Source organism: Thamnophis sirtalis, unplaced genomic scaffold (assembly GCF_051295495.1).
Source record: "Thamnophis sirtalis isolate CommonGarterSnake01/CBP01778 unplaced genomic scaffold, rThaSir2_p1.2 scaffold_2, whole genome shotgun sequence".
NCBI lineage: Eukaryota > Metazoa > Chordata > Lepidosauria > Squamata > Natricidae > Thamnophis > Thamnophis sirtalis.
The window spans coordinates 40916751-40938408 of NW_028261382.1; the positions used below are offsets into that span (position 1 = coordinate 40916751).

A 21658-nucleotide genomic window follows, 5' to 3' on the forward strand; every position below is an offset into this window, starting at 1 on the left:
ACATTTGTTAAGGGATGATCTGTTATACTAGTGCTCAAGTTATGGCCGGAATGGAGCCCAAAACGTCCGTTGCTAAGTGAGACACTTCTTAAGAAAGAGTTCACTGCAGGTCGGGTTCAAGTTACGGAGTCCAAAAGGTAAAGTTGCTAAACGAGACTTCCGTCTCCTTTGTCTGCGCAGAAAGAGATCAGAAGTCAAACTTGGCGTGACGAACACACCCCGCCGCGATGGTTGCACAGGTGCTGGCTGGGGGCTGCGCCTCGCTCTGCCCCGTTAAATCATAATCCCCCGAAAATCCCTCGGATTAAAAGACCGAAAACTCCCCTGTCAGCCACCCCAGAAAGAATGAGCCACCTGCCCCCATCAAGGTGTGAATTGTTTACTAAGACGAAACAATAAAAACCACATTTTCGATTAAGGCTGCTCCCCTCCCTGTGCCTAAATAAAGTTATTTTTTCCCCATTTTTTAAAAAAACAAAACATAATCGGGTTTAATGTTTTGCTTTGTTTTTGAGATGCGTTCAAAATATTTGCGGGCTGCGAAACTCCAGCCGAGCACTAGAGGGCAGCAAAGGGGCGGTGTGTTTAGCCTCGTTCCTGCCCCCCTGGTGGATGCTCCCGTTAACTGCAGCCAGGATAGGACCATACAGGTTGCCAATTCAGCCCGCTGGCTCAGCTGCGTTGACAGCTGCTTCTCTTTTAAAAGGGGGAAACAGCTTTAAAAACAGACTGAAAGGGAATTCCTGAGCTTGGTGCCAATAAATCCGGCATTCTTGGCAGGTCAATAAATGTGCTTGGTATCTTTAATATGCCTTGCAATTTTTGTGTGTGCATCTCTGCATTTTGGGGGGTGGGGGTGCAATTTGGAGCAATCTGAAGATAGAGAGATAGAGGGATGGATGGATGGATGGATAGATAGATAAATAGATAAGATAGATAGATAGATAGATAGATAGATAGATAGATAGATAGATAGATAGATAGATAGATAGATAGATAGATAGATAGATAGATAGATGGATGATATGGATGGAGAGATGATAAATAGCTAGCTAGCTAGCTAGCTAGCTAGATAGATAGATAGATAGATGATAGATGGATGATATGGATGGAGTGATAGATAGATAGATAGATAGGTAGATAGGTAGGTAGGTAGGTAGACAGAGAGACAGACAGACACACACACAGAGACAGATAAATGGATGATATGGATGGAGAGAGTGAGTGGGAGAGAGAGAGAGAAGACAGACATGATATGTATGTATTATGTATGTATGTATGTATGTATGTATGTATGTATGTATGTATGTGTAGGTAGGTAGGTAGAGATACATAAACAAAGAGAGAGATACATAGATGATTTATAGATGATACGTGATAGAGTTTGATAGAGAGATGGAAGGATAGAAAGATAGACCGAGGGATAATTAAGAGAGAAGGGGAAGATAATAAGAGAGAGAGAGAGAGAGAGACATACATAGACATAGAGGTAGAAATAGCTGATAAATAGGTTTGATAGAGAGATGGGAGGATAGAAAGATAGATGCAAATGATAAATAATAGACACAGGTGATGACAGATAGAAAAAAAGAAAGAAAGAAAGAAAGAAAGATAGATAGATAGATAATACATGAGATGATAGATAGATAATACATATATGAGAATAGATAGATAGATAGATAGATAGATAGATAGATAGATAGATAGATAGATAGATAGATAGATAGATAGATGATAGATAGATAGATGATAGATAGATGATAGATAGATAGATAGATAGATAGATAGATAGATAGATAGATAGATGATAGATAGATGATAGATAGATAGATAGATAGATAGATAGATAGATGATAGATAGATGATAGATAGATGATAGATAGATAGATAGATAGATAGATGATAGATAGATAGATAGATAGATAGATAGATAGATAGATAGATAGATAGATAGATAGATAGATGATAGGTAGATGATAGATAGATAGATAGATGATAGATAGATGATAGATAGATAGATAGATAGATAGATAGATAGATAGATAGATAGATAGATAGATGATAGATAGATGATAGATAGATAGATAGATAGATAGATAGATAGATAGATAGATGATAGAAAGATGATAGATAGATAGATAGATAGATAGATAGATAGATAGATAGATAGATAGATAGATAGATAGATGATAGATAGATAGATGATAGATAGATGATAGATAGATGATAGATAGATAGATAGATGATAGATAGATGATAGATAGATAGATAGATGATAGATAGATAGATAGATAGATAGATAGATAGATAGATAGATGATAGATAGATAGATGATAGATAGATAGATAGATAGATAGATAGATGAGAGATAGATAGATAGATAGATAGATAGATAGATAGATAGATAGATAGATAGATAGATAGATAGATGATAGATAGGTAGGTAGGTAGGTAGGTAGGTAGGTAGGTAGGTAGGTAGGTAAATATCATATTATCATCTATTTCTATCTATCTCTGTTTGATAGAGAGATGGAAGGATAGAAAAACAGATGCAAATGATAAATAATAGACACAGGTGATGATAGATAGAAAGAAAGAAAGAAAGAAAGAAAGAAAGAAAGAAAGATAGATAATACATACATGAGATGATAGACAGATAGATAATACATATATGAGAATAGATAGATAGGTAGGTAGATATCATCATATTATCTATTTCTATCTATCTCTGCTTGATAGAGAGATGGAAGGATAGAAAAATAGATGCAAATGATAAATAATAGACACAGGTGATGATAGATAGAAAGAAAGAAAGAAAGAAAGAAAGAAAGAAAGAAAGATAGATAATACATACATGAGATGATAGACAGATAGATAATACATATATGAGAATAGATAGATAGGTAGGTAGATATCATCATATTATCTATTTCTATCTATCTCTGTTTGATAGAGAGATGGAAGGATAGAAAAACAGATGCAAATGATAAATAATAGACACAGGTGATGATAGATAGAAAGAAGGTGATGATAGATAGAAAGAAAGAAAGAAAGAAAGAAAGAAAGAAAGAAAGAAAGATAGATAATACATACATGAGATGATAGACAGATAGATAATACATATATGAGAATAGATAGATAGGTAGGTAGATATCATCATATTATCTATTTCTATCTATCTCTGCTTGATAGAGAGATGGAAGGACAGAAAAATAGATGCAAATGATAAATAACAGACACACGTGATGAAAGTTAGGCAGACAGAGAGATAGCATTAGATATAGATAGATGAGAGAGAGAGATGCAGTGCGTCCTAATTAAAACGGGAACGAAGGAAGGAAAACTTAAGTTTTAAATCAAGAGGCCTCTCCTTCTCCATCACTGATTAACCAACAGCTTTCAAGGTGCGGCCTGTGGCTAATTCTGGATCAACGAGAGGAATGCTGTGGTTGGGATGTCACCACAGCAGCTGGCCGCCGAGGACACGGCTTTGGGGAATGCGAGGGATGTGCCAACCCTCTGGATCTCCGCCAAAATTTCCCTCGGAAAACAGCCCCAAAATGTCCATGATTAATTTTATTATTATTTACTTCTTCAGCCTGGCTCTTAACTGTCCCCTCCTGGAGACTGGGGCTCCCCTCTCTGCCCTATTTCAGGGCCTGGCACGGCGGTGCCAAGCTGGCAGCGTGATTTGGCAACGGCGCCACGTGGGATCCAGGGGGTGTTAGTCAGAGAGAGAGGAACACCCCGAAAAGAACCGGAGGAGTGACGGTGGGAAGAAAGAAGGAGAAGAGGAGGGAATTATCTCTTTAAAAGCCAGCCCGTCCTGCTCTCGTGATTCAGGGGCCGGGCGTAACTTTGGATGGGAGTTTACAGAATCCTTTACTCAAATAGACCGTCGTAAACAGAGGCCAGAGGTGAATCCGACAGAGGAAAGCCAGCACAGGGACAGCTGCCGGTGCCCAGCCACACAACCCATCATGCCAGGTAAGGAACGCCAAGGCGGTTGTGCCACACAATGGTGGCATTGATTGTGGGTAGGTGGGCAGAGAGTTTTTAAGACGCCACTCGGAAAGCCGGAGAGGTTTTAAGTTTGCAAAAAGTGGGAAAGTATTTTTTTGTGTGTGTGTGTGTGGATCGGGTCTGCCTGTCAGTCCATCAATCGCTCGACGGAGCCGTCGTTGAATTCACACAACCGGACGGATCCAGACGCAGAAAAGTCGAAAAGGAAGAATTGGAGAGAAGGAGGAAGGGTCTTTTTTGTTTTAAAGGAGCCATCCGTGACTTAGAAAAAGAGAGAAAGTTCTGTGTTACGTCCAAACTTTGCGATCGATTCTCACACGACCCCCAAAACCCAGGTTGGGGCAGTCGGGCGCCGAGATGGGGCAATGCCAGGTTTTCATCGACGGGAGGAAAATCTAGATTTTTCTTTTTCCTTTGGGGATTTTCGAGGCGAGTTTGGGAGGGGAAGCCCGCTTTGAGTTGGTTTGACCTGAGTCTTTCGGGGGTGGGGGTGTCTTGCAAACCCTGGTTGTGTTTTTCACAAAATAAAGAGGAAAATTGGCGCCCCCCCCCCACCTTCCTACTTTCCCCAGCCCCTCTCGCAGCCCTCCATCCGGTTCCCCCTCCCAAAAAACCCGTTGGAGGCTGTTGAAATAAGGCCAGTCAAGTTGAAACTTGTCCAAAGTTTTGCGAACAACACCCAGTCTGGAATTTAAAATGAGAGAGGGGAGAAGGGAGAGAGGGAAGGAGGGAGAGATAGAGAAAGAGAGAGAGAGAGAGGAAGGGAGGGAGAGAGAGGAAAGAGAGAGAGAGAGAGAAAGAAAGAGAGAAAGAGAGAGGAAGGGAGAGAGTGGAAAGAGAGAGAGAGAGAGAGAGAGAGAGAGAAATAGATGATACAGTTTGATAGAGAGATGGAAGGATAGAAAGATAAATACAAATGATAGATAATAGACATAGGTGATGATAGATAGATAGATAATAGATAGATAGATAGATAGATAGATAGATAGATAGATAGATAGATAGATAGATAGATACCAGTAGATATAGATAGATGAGAGAGAAATGAGAGAGGTAAAATAGATAGAAATAGATGATAAAAGTTTAATAGAGAGATGGGAGGATAGATAGATTCAAATGATAAATAATACATACGTGATGATAGATAGATACCAGTAGATATAGAGAGATGAGAGAGAGAGAGATGAGAGGTGAGAGAGAGAGAGAGAGAGGGAGGGAGGGAGAGAAAGAAAGAGATGAGAAAGAGGGAGAGAGAAATAGATGATAAATAGAGTTTGATAGATGGAAGGATGGAAAAATAGATACAAATGATAGATAGATAAATTGATACGATAGATAAATAGATGATAGATGATAGATAGATAGATAGAGAAAGATAGATAGATGGATAGATGGATAGATAGAGGGAGAGAGGGAGAGAGGGAGAGAGGGAGAGAGAGAGAGAGAGATGGGGGGGAGACTTCCTAGATTTGGGGCTTCTGGGATTTGTAGTCCTCCAGACGGGAAGAATGTTGAATTAATGGGGTGTCTGATATGCAAATGGATTTCGAGGCTGTTTATTTTTAATTTTATTTTCGGAAGCTGCCTCCAGTAGCAATTATACGAAAATGTCACGTCCTGGGTGTAATCTTCTCTTAAAATAATAATAATAATAATAATACTAAGGGAAGAAGGATTATTCATTTGATAGCCTTCGGATGTCCCCGTCGGTGTCGGTTTTCTCCCTGTGTTTAAAATATCCAGGCCGGAAAGACCTGGGGGCTCAGCGAAACGATTCGATTCATAATTTGGGCAAACGAGGCCATAAAATCCAGGCGCAACTCGCTTAATGACCGAACTTGCTTAGGAACAGAAATTCTGGTCGTAACTGGAGGACCCCCCTCCTCCTCCTCCAGTCATTTAAATCCAAAAGCTTTCTCTTGAAAACGGCCGGGGAAAAGGAGGTACCCCCCCCCCAGGGTTTTTCCCTAGCGGCGTTCCAGCAAATGGTGCTGTAGGGTAGACTTCTCCTGAATGGAGAGGCTCCACCGATAAACGTCTCCCGCGTAAGCTAGCTTTCCTGGCCTTAACGCCACACTGGCCCCGTTCCTCCCACACCCCACACCCCACCCCTCAAGAGTTATGGCGGGGCTGTTACTCCCCAGGCAAGGATGATGGTCACTGTAGTTTTAGAGCAGGAATCCTGAGGTTGGGACCTCGAGGCGAAGCCACAGACAGGCTGCGCCTTTCCCCAGCTTGTGGCCATGAGTTCCACAGGGGAGATTAAGCGCTACCAAAAGGAAGGGTTTCCTGTTGACAGGGACCAGGGCAAAGATGAGCTATTCCGTTGCTAATTCGGATTGTTACACTGGGCAAATCAATCTGTCTGTCTGTCTGTCTATCCATCCATCCATTCATCCATCATCTATCTCATCTCTCTCTCTCTCTCATATCTCTTCCCTCTCTGCATCCATCCATCAATTCATCCATCCATTTCTATCATTTCTATCTCTCTCTCCCTGTCTATCCATCCATCCATCATCTATATCTCTCATCTATATCTCTCATATCTCTTCCCTCTCTGCATCCATCCATCCATCCATCTTTCCATCCATCCATTTCTATCTCTCTCTCCCTGTCTATCCGTCCATCCATCCATCCATCCATCCATCATCTATCTCATCTGCTTCTATTATCTCTCTGTCCCTGTCTGTCCATCTGTCCATCCATCCATCCATCTCATCTATCTATCTATTTCTAACATCTCTCTGTCCCTCTGTCCCTGTCTGTCTATCCATCTCATCTCCCTCTTCCTCGCTCTCCCCCCCTCATCTATCTATCTATCTATCTATCTATCTATCTATCTATCTATCTATCTATCTATCTATCTATCTATCTATCTATCTTATCAACCTACCTACCTACCTACCTATATTGTATCTGTCTCTCCATTTCCCAATTTATTATCTATCACCTTTACTTCTTGCTTTTTCGATTTATCTTTTTCCTGCCCTCCACTTTTCTATTTCCTATTATCTTTCCATCTATTCTCCATTCATCTGTCTCTCTCTGTCTCTTTCTCCATCCATCCATTGGCATCCACAGAGCCTTGAAACTAATTCGAACTTTGACCTGCCACTCAGCCAAGGGGCGTGTCTTTTTGCCCCCTGATTTACGAATGGGTTCACTCTCTTGGTGGTATTGTTATTATTATTATATTTTATTTTATTTTTATTTTATTTTATTTATTTTGTTTTGTTTTATTTTATTATTTTATTATATTATATTATTTTGTTTATTTTATTATTTATTTTATTATTTCATTTTATTCTTTTATTATTTTATTTTATTTTTTTATTTTTTATTTTTTATTTTATTCTTTTATTTTATTCTTTCATTTTATTCTTTTATTTTATTCTTTCATTTTATTCTTTTATTTTACAATTCATCCATCGTGCACCCATTTGAAGGAAGCCACTCGCTTTAGAAACAGGCAGCGAAAATCCCCTTTTCCGCTTAAAATTGCCTGACTAGGTGGCTCGGCGGCTAAGACACTGAGCTTGTCGATCAGAAAGGTCGGCAATTCGGCGGTTCGAATCCCGCTAGTACACTGTCTCCTGCGTAAGCAGAGGGTTGGACTAGAGGACCTCCAAGGTCCCTTCCAACTCTGCTACTGTTTAAATAAACAGATATCCCTCCCCACAGGGATATTAAAGACAAATAAAGCAGCAATCAAACAATCACGCCCCGAAAATTAAAAGACGGGGAATTAAAAACGAGGAACCGCCCGGATTTCTCAACGCCGCCTGTCTGGAATTGGGAAATGCTAGAATTGGCAATCGGGAGGAAATGAAGAGGATTCGTTTTCTAGACATGGCTGGAATTCACACAGGCGGTCCTCGACTTACGACGGTTCGTTTAGCGACTGTTCAAAGTTACAACGGCGCAGTGAAAAAAAGCGACATAACGGCCGCTTTTTCACACTTACCATGCTCACAGTCACGTGATCAGCATTTCGGACGCTTGGTAACGGACTTGTACTTATGACGGCGGGGTTCACATGATCCCCTTTTTGCGACCTTCAAGGTCGGTGGGGGAAGCCAGATTCGCTTAACGACAAAGCTTCACTTAACAACCGTGGCAACGAAAGGTCATGAAACGAGGTGTAAAAACGGACTCCATGTTTCACTTGGCAACAAAAGTTTTGGGGATTCTGGGAGTGGAAGCCCACCCCTCTTAAAGCATGCAAACTGGGGGATTCTGGGAGTTGAAGCCCACCCCTCTTAAAGCATGCAAACTGGGGGATTCTGGGAGTTGAAGCCCACCCCTCTTAAAGCATGCAAACTGGGGGATTCTGGGAATGGAATCCCACCCCTCTTAAAGCATGCAAACTGGGGGATTCTGGGAGTTGAAGCCCACCCCTCTTAAAGCATGCAAACTGGGAGATTCTGGGAGTTGAAGCCCACCCCACTTAAAGCATGCAAACTGGGGGATTCTGGGAATGGAATCCCACCCCTCTTAAAGCATGCAAACTGGGGGATTCTGGGAGTGGAAGCCCACCCCTCTTAAAGCATGCAAACTGGGGGATTCTGGGAATGGAATCCCACCCCTCTTAAAGCATGCAAACTGGGGGATTCTGGGAGTAGAAGCCCACCCCTCTTAAAACATGCAAACTGGGGGATTCTGGGGGTTGAAGCCCACCCCTCTTAAAACATGCAAACTGGGGGATTCTGGGGGTTGAAGCCCACCCCTCTTAAAGCATGCAAACTGGGGGATTCTGGGAATGGAAGCCCACCCCTCTTAAAGCATGCAAACTGGGGGATTCTGGGAGTCGAAGCCCACCCCTCTTAAAGCATGCAAACTGGGGGATTCTGGGAATGGAAGCCCACCCCTCTTAAAGCATGCAAACTGGGGGATTCTGGGGGTTGAAGCCCACCCCTCTTAAAGCATGCAAACTGGGGGATTCTGGGGGTTGAAGCCCACCCCTCTTAAAACATGCAAACTGGGGGATTCTGGGAATGGAAGCCCACCCCTCTTAAAGCATGCAAACTGGGGGATTCTGGGGGTTGAAGCCCACCCCTCTTAAAATAGCCCAGGTTTTGCACCCACTGAGCTAAATAATTACTATATCCCCTTCTGTTCTTCCAAGACCACCGCACAGCATGGGGAAAAAGGCTACGTTTCTTTCGTGGCGAACGGATGTACCCATTTCACAGGCGGGGAAAACCGAGGAAAACTCCCACTCTGGGAAATCCCTAGGGAATCAAAACACCCCGTGTTTTTTTTTTATGGCAGGCCGTAACTCGATATATAGGCCGTGTCTCGGGAGGAAGCTAGACGAACAGGCTTGACCGGAGTTATGTAAAGAAGGGAGCAACTCCCGTATCGCAACGGGGTGTGTGCCCACCCTCCTACATTATCCGGTTCCTCCTCTGCCTTGGGGGTGTGTGTGAATTCTTTGGGGTGCGTCCAAGCCCCCCACTTTCCCAGGCTCTGGATTTTGGGGAGGGGGAAAGGTTCAATTAAATGCTCAATTAAAGTCTGAACGTTCGAGCCACCTTTGCAATGAACCGTAGTTAACAATAACCCAGTTTATGTCCTTGGCGTAAAACTCCTGCCTGTTTAGTGACTGAAGTGGCAGCGTCACCGAGAAAAAGGGACTTTTCAGGACTGTTTTTCCTCCCCGCACTTACGACCGTTGCGGCATCACCGGGGGCCGCGTGATCGGAATTGGGATATGTGTCAAGTGATTCGTATTTATGGCGGTTCGCAGCGTCCCCGGGGTGGCGCGATCCCCTTTTGCGACCTTCGGACCGGATTCGCTTAACGACGGTGCTACTGACTTCACAACTGCAGTGACAGTTATGAAGGAGGGGGCTGGACTAGAAGACCTCCAAGATCCCATTCTATTCTATTCTATTCTGTTTTCTCTTCTATTCTCTATTCTATTCTGTTTTCTTTTCTCTTCTAATTTCTCTTCTATTTTCTATTCTATTCTCTATTCTCTATTCTAATTTCTATTCTCTTCTCTATTCAATTATATTCTATTCTATTGTTTTCTTTTCTCTTCTCTTCTTTCTCTTCTCTTCTATTTTCTATTTTATTCTCTATTCTAATTTCTATTCTATTCTCTATTCTATTTTCTATTCTAATTTCTATTTTATTCTCTATTCTAATTTCTATTTTATTCTCTATTCTAATTTCTATTCTATTCTCTATTCTTTTATTTTATTTTCTAATTTCTATTTTATTCTCTATTCTAATTTCTATTCTATTCTCTATTCTATTTTATTTTATTTTCTAATTTCTATTTTATTCTCTATTCTAATTTCTATTCTCTTCTCTTCTCAATTCTATTATATTCTGTTTTCTTTTCTCTTCTCTTCTAATTTCTCTTCTCTTCTATTTTCTATTTTATTCTCTATTCTAATTTCTATTCTATTCTATTGTATTCTCTATTCTATTCTATTGTTTTCTTTTCTCTTCTCTTCTAATTTCTCTTTTCTTCTATTCTGTTTTCTTTTCTCTTCTCTTCTAATTTCTCTTCTATTCTAATTTCTATTCTTTCTATTCTATTCTCTATTCTAATTTCTATTCTATTCTATATTCTATTCTCTATTCTATTCTGTTTTCTTTTCTCTTCTCTTCTAATTTCATTTCTATTCTGTTCTATTTTCTATTCCAAATTCTATTCTATTCTTTCTCTATTCTGTTATATTCCATTCCGTTCCATCCATTCTAGCACAATCATATTCAGCCAGCACAATGTTAGCTGAATAACCAAACATTCAAAGCTAGGCTTCTTTATCTGTCGCATTCATTTTCAATTAAAAAAAATAAATCCACTGTTGCTGGAAAAAAAAATAACCAAGCGAAGCCAACATCAAGCATTGTTACGTTTTTGCAAAAAACAACGACAACGCAACCCCAAGGAAAACCCACGCCTCTCCTGAATGATAAATAACCCCAAAGACTCCGGATAAACCAGAATTGCCGGTTCAATCCCAAGCCCGAATTAAACCCACATCAAAACAGGCAAGAAACTGTTGTTGTTTAAAGTCCTTTTTTTAACTCAGTCGAGACTTGGTTTGACCACAAATGCTTTTCCCCCCCCAGATATTCCCCGTGGAATATCTTCCTCCACCGCGAGATGGGAGTCGTCCGATTTCTTTTTTGCAAAATTTGCAAAAAAATTGCTTGGCTGGCATCGCGGGGGGGAAAAAAACAAACAGATATTGCTCCCCAAGGCACATCTGGTGCGTGAAGAGGTTTTTTTCAGTCGCAATTTACACCGTACGGTTCTCGGGTTACGACTATTATTGGGCCCGGCGTTTCCGCTGCTAAGCGAGACGTTGGTTAAGTGAGCTTGGGGCGACCTTTCTCGCCGCAGCGGGGGGGGGATTTCGCACGCGGGTTGGATTATTCTGACTGAGGCTTCCCCAAAAAGCACGAGACAAGAGTCCTGGTCCTCTTTTATTAAGCAAATGTGAATTCCTCTCCTTCACCTTCAACCAAGGCCTGGCAAACAAGTTTTCAAAGGAGTATTTATCACCACAGACCTTATCTAGCTTGGAAAGCTGCCAATGTTTTCCAGTGCTGGGCACAAGGAAAGACTTGGGCACAGAGTCTCGGAGATTCACGGACAGATCTTCACACTCCTGAAACTAATCTAACGACCGGACGAAGGAATCGTTTCCTGCAAAATCCCCTTCCCCTTTTGCTCCTCTTTTATGTCCTCTGGGAGGGGCCATTCACCGTCCACCTGTGGCTTTACTCCCAAGTCGACCCTGATTTCTGAGCTCTTTCCTTCGTCTGGCAACTCTGCGCATGCGCACACTGGGAACAGGCTCCCCCTGTCCCTCTGCCTCGCTGCTGTCTAGCTCCGAAGGCAGCTGAGAACTGGCATACGGCCCTGGCCCCCTCTCTGCCTCCGACGCAGAGCCCTCGTCCGAGCCTTCCCCGGACACCAGGACTGGGCCCATCTTCCTCCCCAACCCTCCTCACTGTCCGACTCTGCCGGCGGGCCACAACACGAGTTTAATCCAAGCTGCTAGTCCTCAGGAAGGAAACCAGAGGGAGCCGCGATGCGTCGATCTGGGGGGGAGCTGCTTGCAAAGGATCCTATTTCCGAATTTGAAATTGGAGGTGCCTAGGCAGGCGTGTAAACGTAATTTCGTTTTATTTGTAAATAAACTGATTTATCAAATGACTAGACTGCCCGTCGTATATTCTCCGAAGGCGTTTTCGTTCCCAGTCTCCTTTTCTCCTTTCTCTCTTTCTCCTGCCTCTTTTGTTCTTCCCGCTTTCCTTTTTTCATTCGTTCATGCATTTATATTTTACGTTCTATTTTTCCTCTCGGTATTCTGCGGCTTTTCTCTTTCTTTTTGGATTTCCTCTTTGCTGAAGGCTGTAACCTGAATTTCACAGCCTCTCCCTGAATCACTGGAGGGAGAAGCTCCATGTGCGTCGAGGGAGCTCTTAACTTTACTCAGGAAAGGGGACCAACAGGCGATCACAGCTTTTTCTTTTCTTTCTCTCTGTTTCCCCCCCCACCCCCTCCCCAGGAACCAAGGGCAGCATGGCGGTGACAGGAGACTCGGAGCTCGAGTGGGCGATCCAGACCCTGGTGAAGAATTACGACAGATATTCCGGCAAAGGATGCTGTTGCCGCAGACGGCGCGGGATCAGCAAATCCGATTTCAGGAAAATGCTCAGCCACGAACTGAACCACATGCTGACGGTGAGCGGGGCGGCTCCTGAACTCGGGTCCCGTCCGAATTTGGGCTCAAACGGAGAGGGGAGGGGGGAACAGAGAGGGGATGTCAGGATTTTGTCATCCTCACCCGCAGGCATGAAAGTTATCATTCCTCGGTCAATGTTTCTAATAAGAAACATTATTAACAACTTGAGGAGGGGTGGACTTCAACTCCCAGAATCCCTCAGCCAGCTTTGCTTATAGCTTTGATATAATTCATCTCAATAATGCATAGATAGATAGATAGATAGATATAGAGAGAGGGAGAGATAGATATAGAGAGAGGGAGGGAGGGAGGGATAGATATAGATAGATAGATAGATAGATAGATAGATAGATAGATAGATAGATAGATAGATAGATAGATAGATAGATAGATAGATAAGACAGGCAGACAATACATGATAGAGATAGATAAATAGATAGATAGATAATTTAGATAGATAGATAGATAGATAGATAGATAGATAATTTAGATAGATAGATAGATAGATAAGACAGAGACAATACATGATAGAGATAGATAGATAGATAGATAGATAGATAGATAGATAGATAGATAGATAATTTAGATAGATAGATAGATAGATAGATAGATAGATAGATAGATAGATAGATAGATAGATAGATAGATAGATAATTCATAGATGAGAGAGAGAGAGAGAGAGAGAGAGAGAGAGAGATGTAGTGGTCTTAGACTCCTTCCTGTTTCTGACCTGGTCTACCTCGAAGGGACGGTGGACTGAGCTCAAGGCAAGAAAATGCAAAACCGGACTCTCTCCCCATTTCTAGGGACTCCGACTCCCATCAGGGAGACGGTTATCCATTCAGGATGATGGGCATTGCAAGCTAGACAGAGAGAGAGGGAGGGGGGCTAAGGACCATCATCTTTTCTTTAACGACCCCATAATCCTTGGCATCGGGATGGAGCCTGGCCAACTGAACGGGGCTGAGTGTTTTTAGTGGCCAGATGCCCTTCCCGTTGCCAGGGCGGAGTTTTGTGTGGCGGATAATGTTCTCCTTGCGCCCAGAGAGAGAACTATCTGCCTCTACCTGGGGCTCGAACTCACAGCCTCCTGATGGTAAGGCGAGAGGCTCCGCCTCTAGGCCACCGCACCACTTTTGAGAGGGGGCCACGGACCCCCCCCAAAAAAAATTAAAGACATGAGTTATATCCCCCCCCCCTCCTGTCTTCCACCTCGTGCCTCTGCGCTGGATGGGAATGAGTTTCCCTCCTCCGCCTGATCGGTTCTCCTCTGCTTCCTCCCCTCCAGGACACCAAGAACAGGCAGGCGGCCGATAAATTGATCTGCGACCTGGATGAGAATCAGGACGGGGAGATCAACTTCGACGAATATTGGAATTTGATCGGGGGTATCGCCAGCCCCATCTCCTGCCTGATCCGGCAACAGGAAGAGAGCGAGAAATTCAAGAAATAAACGGCGGCCCGTTGAATCAAAAGGGAAATAATCCACTGTAACCAACCCCCCCATTTGCACCGTTTTTCACCCCTTAAATCCCCCGCGTTTCGGAGCAACTAATCTTAAGGATACCTCATGTGGGGCTGTCAAACTGTGAATAACACTGCAATAAAAACCAGAACGGCTTCCAATGTCTTTGTCTAGTAGATGTGTAAATTTAGTTTAATTTAGCTTTTATATATCTATATTTATATCTGTATCTGTATCTGTATCTGTATCTATATCTATCTACCTATCATCTATCTATTTATCTCTCTCTCTCATCTATTTATCTATATCTATCTATCTATCTATCTATCTATCTATCTATCTATCTATCTATCATCTATCTATCTAACTATCTATCTATCTATCTATCTATCTATCTATCTATCTATCTACCTATCATCTATCTATCTATTTATCTCTCTCTCTCATCTATTTATATCTATCTATCTATCTATCTATCTATCTATCTATCTATCTATCATTATCTCTTTCTATCTCTATATATCATCTCTATATCTATCTATCGTCTCTCTCTCTCTCATCTATCTATCTATATCTATCTATCTATCTATCTATATCTATCTATCTATCTATCATCTATCTATTTACTTCTCTCTATTTATCTATATCTATCTATCTATCATCTATCTATCTATCTATCTATCTATCTATCATCCATCGATTTACCTCTCTCTATCTATTTATCTATATCTATCTATCTCTCATCTATCTATCTATCTCTCATCATCTATCTATCTATCTATCTATCTATCTATCTATCTATCTATCTATCTATCATCTATCATCCATCTATTTACCACTCTCTATCTATTTATCTATATCTATCTATCTATCATCTATCTATCTATCTATCTATCTATCTATCTATCTATCTATCTATCTATTTATCATCTATCTATCTATCGATCTATCTATCATCTATCTATCTATCTAATCTATCTATCTATCTATCTATCTATCTATCATCTATCTATCTATCTATCTATCTATCTATCTATCATCTATCTATCTATCTATCTATCTATCTATCATCTATCTATCTATCTATCTATCTATCTATCTATCTATCTATCTATCTATCTATCTATCTATCTATCTATCTATCTATCTATCATCTATCTATCTATTATCTATCTTTATCGAACCTTTCTCCCCAAAACAAGCTTCCGGTCCTCATTGAGGACGGAGGAGGCCAACTCCGCCACAAAACACACGTCGTGCCCGGGGGTGGGTTGCTGCCGGTTTTGACCAGCGGTTCGGAAGCTGCGCGCCCACCAGACGCATGCGCAGGGCAACTGACGGTGAACTGCGCCAGCGCAGTTGCTTAAAAACCAAAATGGCGGCGGCTCGGCGGCAAGGAGGGAACCGGTTCGGGGCGGGGGGTGCTGGTTTGGCGACCCCAGGCCTGAATTCCACTACCTTTTGGGGCGAACTGGTCCAAACTGGGAGAAATCCATCTCTATTTGTCCCCGACTTACAACGTCCCACATTTCTATGTTAAGCAGAAGTTTGGCTTTTTTTTAGTAAAATAGGCAAAGATTTGACCTTGTGGTAAAACAGTTGCAGGATATGATAGCAGCCTTCAAATATTGGGGGGGGGGGAGCTGCCCCAAAGAAGAGGGGAGGGTCAACTTATTCTCCAAAGGCAGGGGAAGAAGCAATGGATGGAAACTAATCAAGGAGAGAAGCAACGTGGAATTAAAGAGAAACTTCCTGACAGTGAGGACAATTAGCCAGCGGGACAGCTTGCCACTAGAAGTTGTGGGTGCTTTAACACTGGAGGTTTTGAAGAAGAGACTGGACAGCCGCCTGGCTGAAATGGTCTAGGGAGCAGGGGGTTGGACTAGAAGACCTCCAAGGTCCCTTCCAATTCTGTTATTCTGCCCCTTCCTTCCTTCCTTCCTTCCTTCCTTCCTTCCTTCCTTCCTTCCTTCCTTCCTTCCTTCCTTCTCCATCACTGGAGGCTTTTAAGAAGAGACTGGACAGCCATTTGTCTGAAATGGTCTCCTGCTTGAGCAGGGGGTTGGACTAGAAGACCTCCAAGGTTCCTTCCAACTCTGTTATTCTGCCCTCCCTTCTTTTCTTTTCTTTCTTTTCTTTTCTTTCTTTTCTTCTTTTCTTTTCTTTCTTTCTTTCTTTCTTTCGTTCTTTCTTTCTTTCTCCTTTCCTCCCTCCTTCCTTCCTTCCTTCCTTCCTTCCTTCTCCATCACTGGAGGCTTTTAAGAAGAGACTGGACAGTCGTTTGTCTGAAATAGTCTCCTGCTTGAGCAGGGGGTTGGACTAGAAGACCTCCAAGGTTCCTTCCAACTCTGTTATTCTGTCCTCCTTTCCTTCTTTTCTTTTCTTTCTTTTCTTTCTTCCTTCCTTCCTCCTTTCCTCCCTCCTTCCTTCCTTCCTTCCTTCCTTCCTTCCTTCTCCATCACTGGAGGCTTTTAAGAAGAGACTGGACAGCTATTTCTCTGAAATGGTCTCCTCTTGAGCAGGAGATTGGACAAGAAAACCTCCAAGGTCTCCTCCAACTCTGTTATTCTGCCCTTCCTTCTTTTCTTTTCTTTCTTTCGTTCTTTCTTTCTTTCTCCTTTCCTTCCTTCCTTCCTTCCTTCCTTCCTTCCTTCTCCATCACTGGAGGCTTTTAAGAAGAGATTGGACAGCCGTTTGTCTGAAATGGTCTCCTGCTTGAGCAGGGGGTTGGACTAGAAGACCTCCAAGGTTCCTTCCAACTCTGTTATTCTGCCCTTCCCTTCCTTCTATCCTTCCTTCTTTCTTTCCTTCCTTCCTTCCTTCCTTCCTTCCTTCCTTCCTTCCTTCCTTCCTTCCTTCCTTCCTTCCTTCCTTCCTTCTCCATGTCTGAAATGGTCTAGGGTCTCCTGCTTGAGCAGGGGGTTGGACTAGAAGACCTCCGAGGCCCCTCCCTGCTCTCTTCTGGTTGAGACGGATGGGTAACTGATTAACCTACCGCCTTTAAATGCTTGCCAGCTCTGGATTAACAAGAACGCTGTCCTGCTTGGAGGTGGCGCAGATCAGCCGCCGAGGGCACGGCTTGGGGAAACGCTAAGGACCTGCCACCCAAAATGCCACCCCGATCCTCCCTCGGAGATCCTCCCCAGGTGGGCGAGGACAATTTTTTTTTTCCCCCAGCCTGGGCCTTGGCCCTCCCCTCCTGGGGCCCAGGGGCACTGAATGTTCCCGGGCTTAATCCCATCGGAGAGGCTGGCGGGGCCACAGCCAGGAGGAGATTTGGCAATGGTGCCACGTGGGATCCAGATGAGGGGTGGGGAGGGAAGGAGGAGACGAGGAGGGGATTTTCTCCCGGAGTCGACATGACTTTGAAATAAACTTGGTCAAGAGAGGCCAGTTGGAAGTCCAGCCAGATAAGCCTCATGGCGGGTAAGGAATGCCAGGCACGATGGGGGGGGGCATTTGAAGGTGAACGGGTGGGCAGAGGGACCCTTAAAACGTCCCACCTCCCCCCTAAAAGCAAACGAGAGATTATCGACAAAATCCCCCCCCCCCAAAAAAAGGCAGCCTTAACAAATGTTGAAATCTCAGCCGGATCAACATTCTTTTTCGCCGTAACTTTGAACGAACCCTGTCGGTCAGCAAACTTTCAAAACATACTTTTTACGCCAGCCAAAAGTTTCCAAGCAAACAAGGGTTTTAAAAGGCGCTTTTTGGGGGGGAGGGAAACGTTCGATGGGGGCAGCAAAGCTAGGCGCCCTATGATAACGACGTAAAAATCAAAAATAAGAATAAAAATAAGAATCTAAATTGCTAAGTTGCTAATCCTCAGGAAGGGGGGGGGGGGCGTTGTAGTTAAAGCATCTCAATCTCCGAAGAGCTGGTCATGTTTCTGAATCCCGGAATGGGAAATAATTTAGCAGACATGTAAATTTAGCTTAATTTAGCATTTATATATTTATATCTGTATCATCTATATCTATATCTATCTATCATCTATCTACCATCTCTCTCTCTCTCTCTCTCATCTATTTATTTATATCTATCTATCATCTCTCTCTCTCTCATGTATCTATATCTTATCTATCTATCTATCATCTATCTCTTTACAGCTCTCTCTCATCTATCTATTTATCTATATCTATCTATCTATATCTATCTATCATCTATTTACCTCTCTCTCTCATCTATCTATCTATTTATCTATATCTATATCAATCTATCTATCTCTCATCTATCTATCTATCATCTTTCTCTCTCTATATATATATATATATTCTCTGTATCTATCTATCTATCTATCATATCTCTCTCTCATGTATCTATCTATCTATCTATCTATCTATCTATCTATCTATCTATCTATCTATCTATCATCTATCTATTTACCTCTCTCTCTCATCTATCTATCTATTTATCTATATCTATATCAATCTATCTATCTCTCATCTATTTATCTATATTTATCTATCTATCTATCTATCTATCTATCTATCTATCTATCTATCTATCTATCTATCTATCTATCTATCATATAGAATTGTTTTGCTCTATTCTGTCTCTGTCTGTCTGTCTGTCTCTCTCCTGCTTTCCCTAATTTCATTTTTATTTCCTTTTCCCTTTTAATTTATTCACTCCGTTTTTCCCTTTCCGTATGCGACACTTTGCATTTGATTTCCCTTTCGGTGTTTCAAAGCCTGATTTGAATGCCCACTTCGGGAAAGAAGCCTCCCTCCCTCCCTCCCTTGCATTGAGAAAGTGCTGGATTTATTCGTTTCATGCAGAAGAGGAAAGGGGGACCAACAGGTGATCAAAGCTTCTTTCCCCCCCACCCTCAGGAGCCCAGGGCAGCGAGACGGTGCAGGAGTTGGCTATCCGAACCATCGTGGAAAATTACAAGAAATACGCCAGCGAAGAAATCCCCTTGCTGAGAAAAGAGGGGATCGACGCCCCCAACTTCAAAAAGATGATCCAAACTGAACTGAGCCACATGCTGAAGGTGAGTGGGGGGGCAGCTCTTGAACTCGGGTCCCGTCCGAATGTGGGCTCCAACAGGAGGGGGTTTCAGATAAGGACTGCCAAGATCCGATGATCGTAACCCATAAAATATAAAAGTTATCTCGATATTTCTCAACCTTAGCCCACTTTTAAGGTGGGGAGGGGGGACTTCAAATCCCAGAATCCCTCAGCCGCCAAAGCTATAAGCAAAGCAGGCTAGCTGGGGAATTCTGGGAGTTGAAGTTCTCAAAAGGGGGCTAAGGTTGAGAAACACGGCCATCTCTCTCACTGTCGGGGAGACGGAGACCTGTGCAGGACGATGGGGGCTGTAATCCAGACGGAGGGCGGGGGGGGGGGCTAAGGATCCCTCTGCCAAATGAAAGACAAGGGTTATACGCCCCCCCTCATCCCTTGTCCCCAGTGAACTGGGTGGGAATCCGTTTCCCTCCTCCACCTGATGGGTTTCCCTCTGCTTCCTTCCCTGAAGAACACCGAGAACGAGGAGGCGGTAGACAAACTGAGGCACAAACTAGATAAGGATGGAGCCAAGGTGAACGATTATCTATCTATCTATCTATCTATCTAATCTATCTATCTATCTATCTATCTACCCTCTCTCTCTCTCTACCCTATATCTATCTATCCATCCATCCATCCATCCATCCATCCATCCATCCATCCATCCATCCATCCATCCATCATCTCCTGCCTCTATTATCTATCTATCCTCCCTCTCTATCTATCTATCTATCTATCTATCTATCTATCTATCCATCCATCCATCCATCCATCCATCCATCCATCCATCTATCATCTATCAATCAATCATCTATGTATCTATGTATCTATGTATGTATGTATGTATGTATGTATGTATGTATGTATGTATGTATCTATCTATCTATCTATCTATCTATCTATCTATCTATCTATCTATCTATCTATCTATCTATCATCTCTCTCTCTCTCTCTCTCTATCTATCATCTATGTATCTATGTATCTATGTATCTATGTATCTATCTATCTATCTATCTATCTATCTATGTATCTATCTATCTATCTATCTATCTATCTATCTATCTATCATCTCTCTCTCTCTCTCTCTATCTATCATCTATGTATCTATGTATCTATGTATCTATGTATCTATCTATCTATCTATCTATCTATCTATCTATCTATCTATCTATGTATCTATCTATCTATCTATCTATCTATCTATCTATCTATCTATATATATATCTACCCATCTATCTATCTATCTATCTATCTATCTACCCTATCTATCTATCTACCCTATCTATCTATATCTATCTATCCATCCATCCATCCATCCATCCATCCATCCATCCATCTATCATCTCCTGCCTCTATTATCTATCTATCCTCCCTCTATATCTATCTATCTATCTATCTATCTATCTATCTATCTATCTATCTATCTATCTATCTATCTATCTATCTATCATCTATCTATCATCTATCTATCATCTATCTATCATCTCTCTCTCTCTCTCTCTCTCTCTCTCTCTCTCCCCATCCATATCATCTTTTTCTCTTTTTCTCTTTCTCCCTCCCTCTCTCTCTCTCTCCTCCTCCGCCTGATCAGTTTCCCTCTCCTTCCTTCCCTCTAGAACAGCGAGAACGAGGAGGCGGCAGAAAAACGGAATGCGGAAGGGGACAGGGTGATCGATTTCGAGAAATATTGGGACTTCATTGGGACTATTGCGGGGCCCATCGCCCAATATAAATTGGAAACAAAGACGGCCGTTGAACCCAAGGGAAAGAATCCAGTCCAATGACCCCAAAGGCCCTTCGGCCACCATTTTTAAACACCCCCCCCCCAAACTCCCTGCATTTTGGAGCGGTTAATCTTAAGAATACCCCATGTGGGTCAGGGGAAATTCGGGGCAGGGGTGTTCTAAGAAATTAAGGGAGCCATCAAACTGCGATTAACACTGCAATAAAAGTTGCCGCGTCAAAAACCCAGGACCGCTTCGGATATCTATAGATATATATATATATAGAGAGAGAGAGAGATAGATAGATAGATAGATGGATGGATGGATGGATGGATGGATGGATGGATGGATGGATGGATGGATGGATGGAAATCTAATTCAAGTCCAGCTAAAACGACTGGAAATAACGTCAGAAAAAATGAAAAATAACAGGGATCTTTGTTGACCTTTAAGGCGGGTGGACTTCAACTCCCAGAATTCCCCAGCCAGCCTTTTTTTTTTTAATGCTAAAAAGTTTGGGGTTTCCCCCCCCCCCCGCAAAAATGAGTGGGATGGAAGCCAAGTTCTGCATTCTGACCACCAGAGGGCGACCGAGAGCTTTGGATTCTGCCAGCGGACCCGCCCTTTCCCTGCAGTGATCCATGCCAGCCACCAGAGGGCAGCACACAGCAACTAACAACATGACGGGAAAAGATCCGCGGTGATTTCTCCC

General features: G+C 42.6%; 2 protein-coding genes across 2 annotated transcripts; both read left to right on the plus strand.

Moving 5' to 3' along the window:
* Positions 1 to 3744: 3744 nt before the first annotated feature.
* LOC106552513 (protein S100-A16) lies at positions 3745 to 14291 on the plus strand. Its single transcript, XM_087705068.1, has 3 exons — positions 3745 to 3987; positions 12567 to 12742; positions 14032 to 14291. Exons 1-3 carry the CDS (start codon positions 3981 to 3983, stop codon positions 14194 to 14196), a joined length of 348 nt encoding a protein of 115 aa, XP_087561194.1. The 5' UTR covers positions 3745 to 3980; the 3' UTR covers positions 14197 to 14291.
* A 3194-nt stretch (positions 14292 to 17485) lies between these two features.
* LOC148048665 (protein S100-A16-like) lies at positions 17486 to 21193 on the plus strand. The gene is made up of 4 exons (XM_087705075.1): positions 17486 to 17634; positions 19044 to 19204; positions 19691 to 19744; positions 20881 to 21193. Exons 1-4 carry the CDS (start codon positions 17628 to 17630, stop codon positions 21004 to 21006), a joined length of 348 nt encoding a protein of 115 aa, XP_087561201.1. The 5' UTR covers positions 17486 to 17627; the 3' UTR covers positions 21007 to 21193.
* The last annotated feature ends 465 nt before the right edge of the window (positions 21194 to 21658 follow it).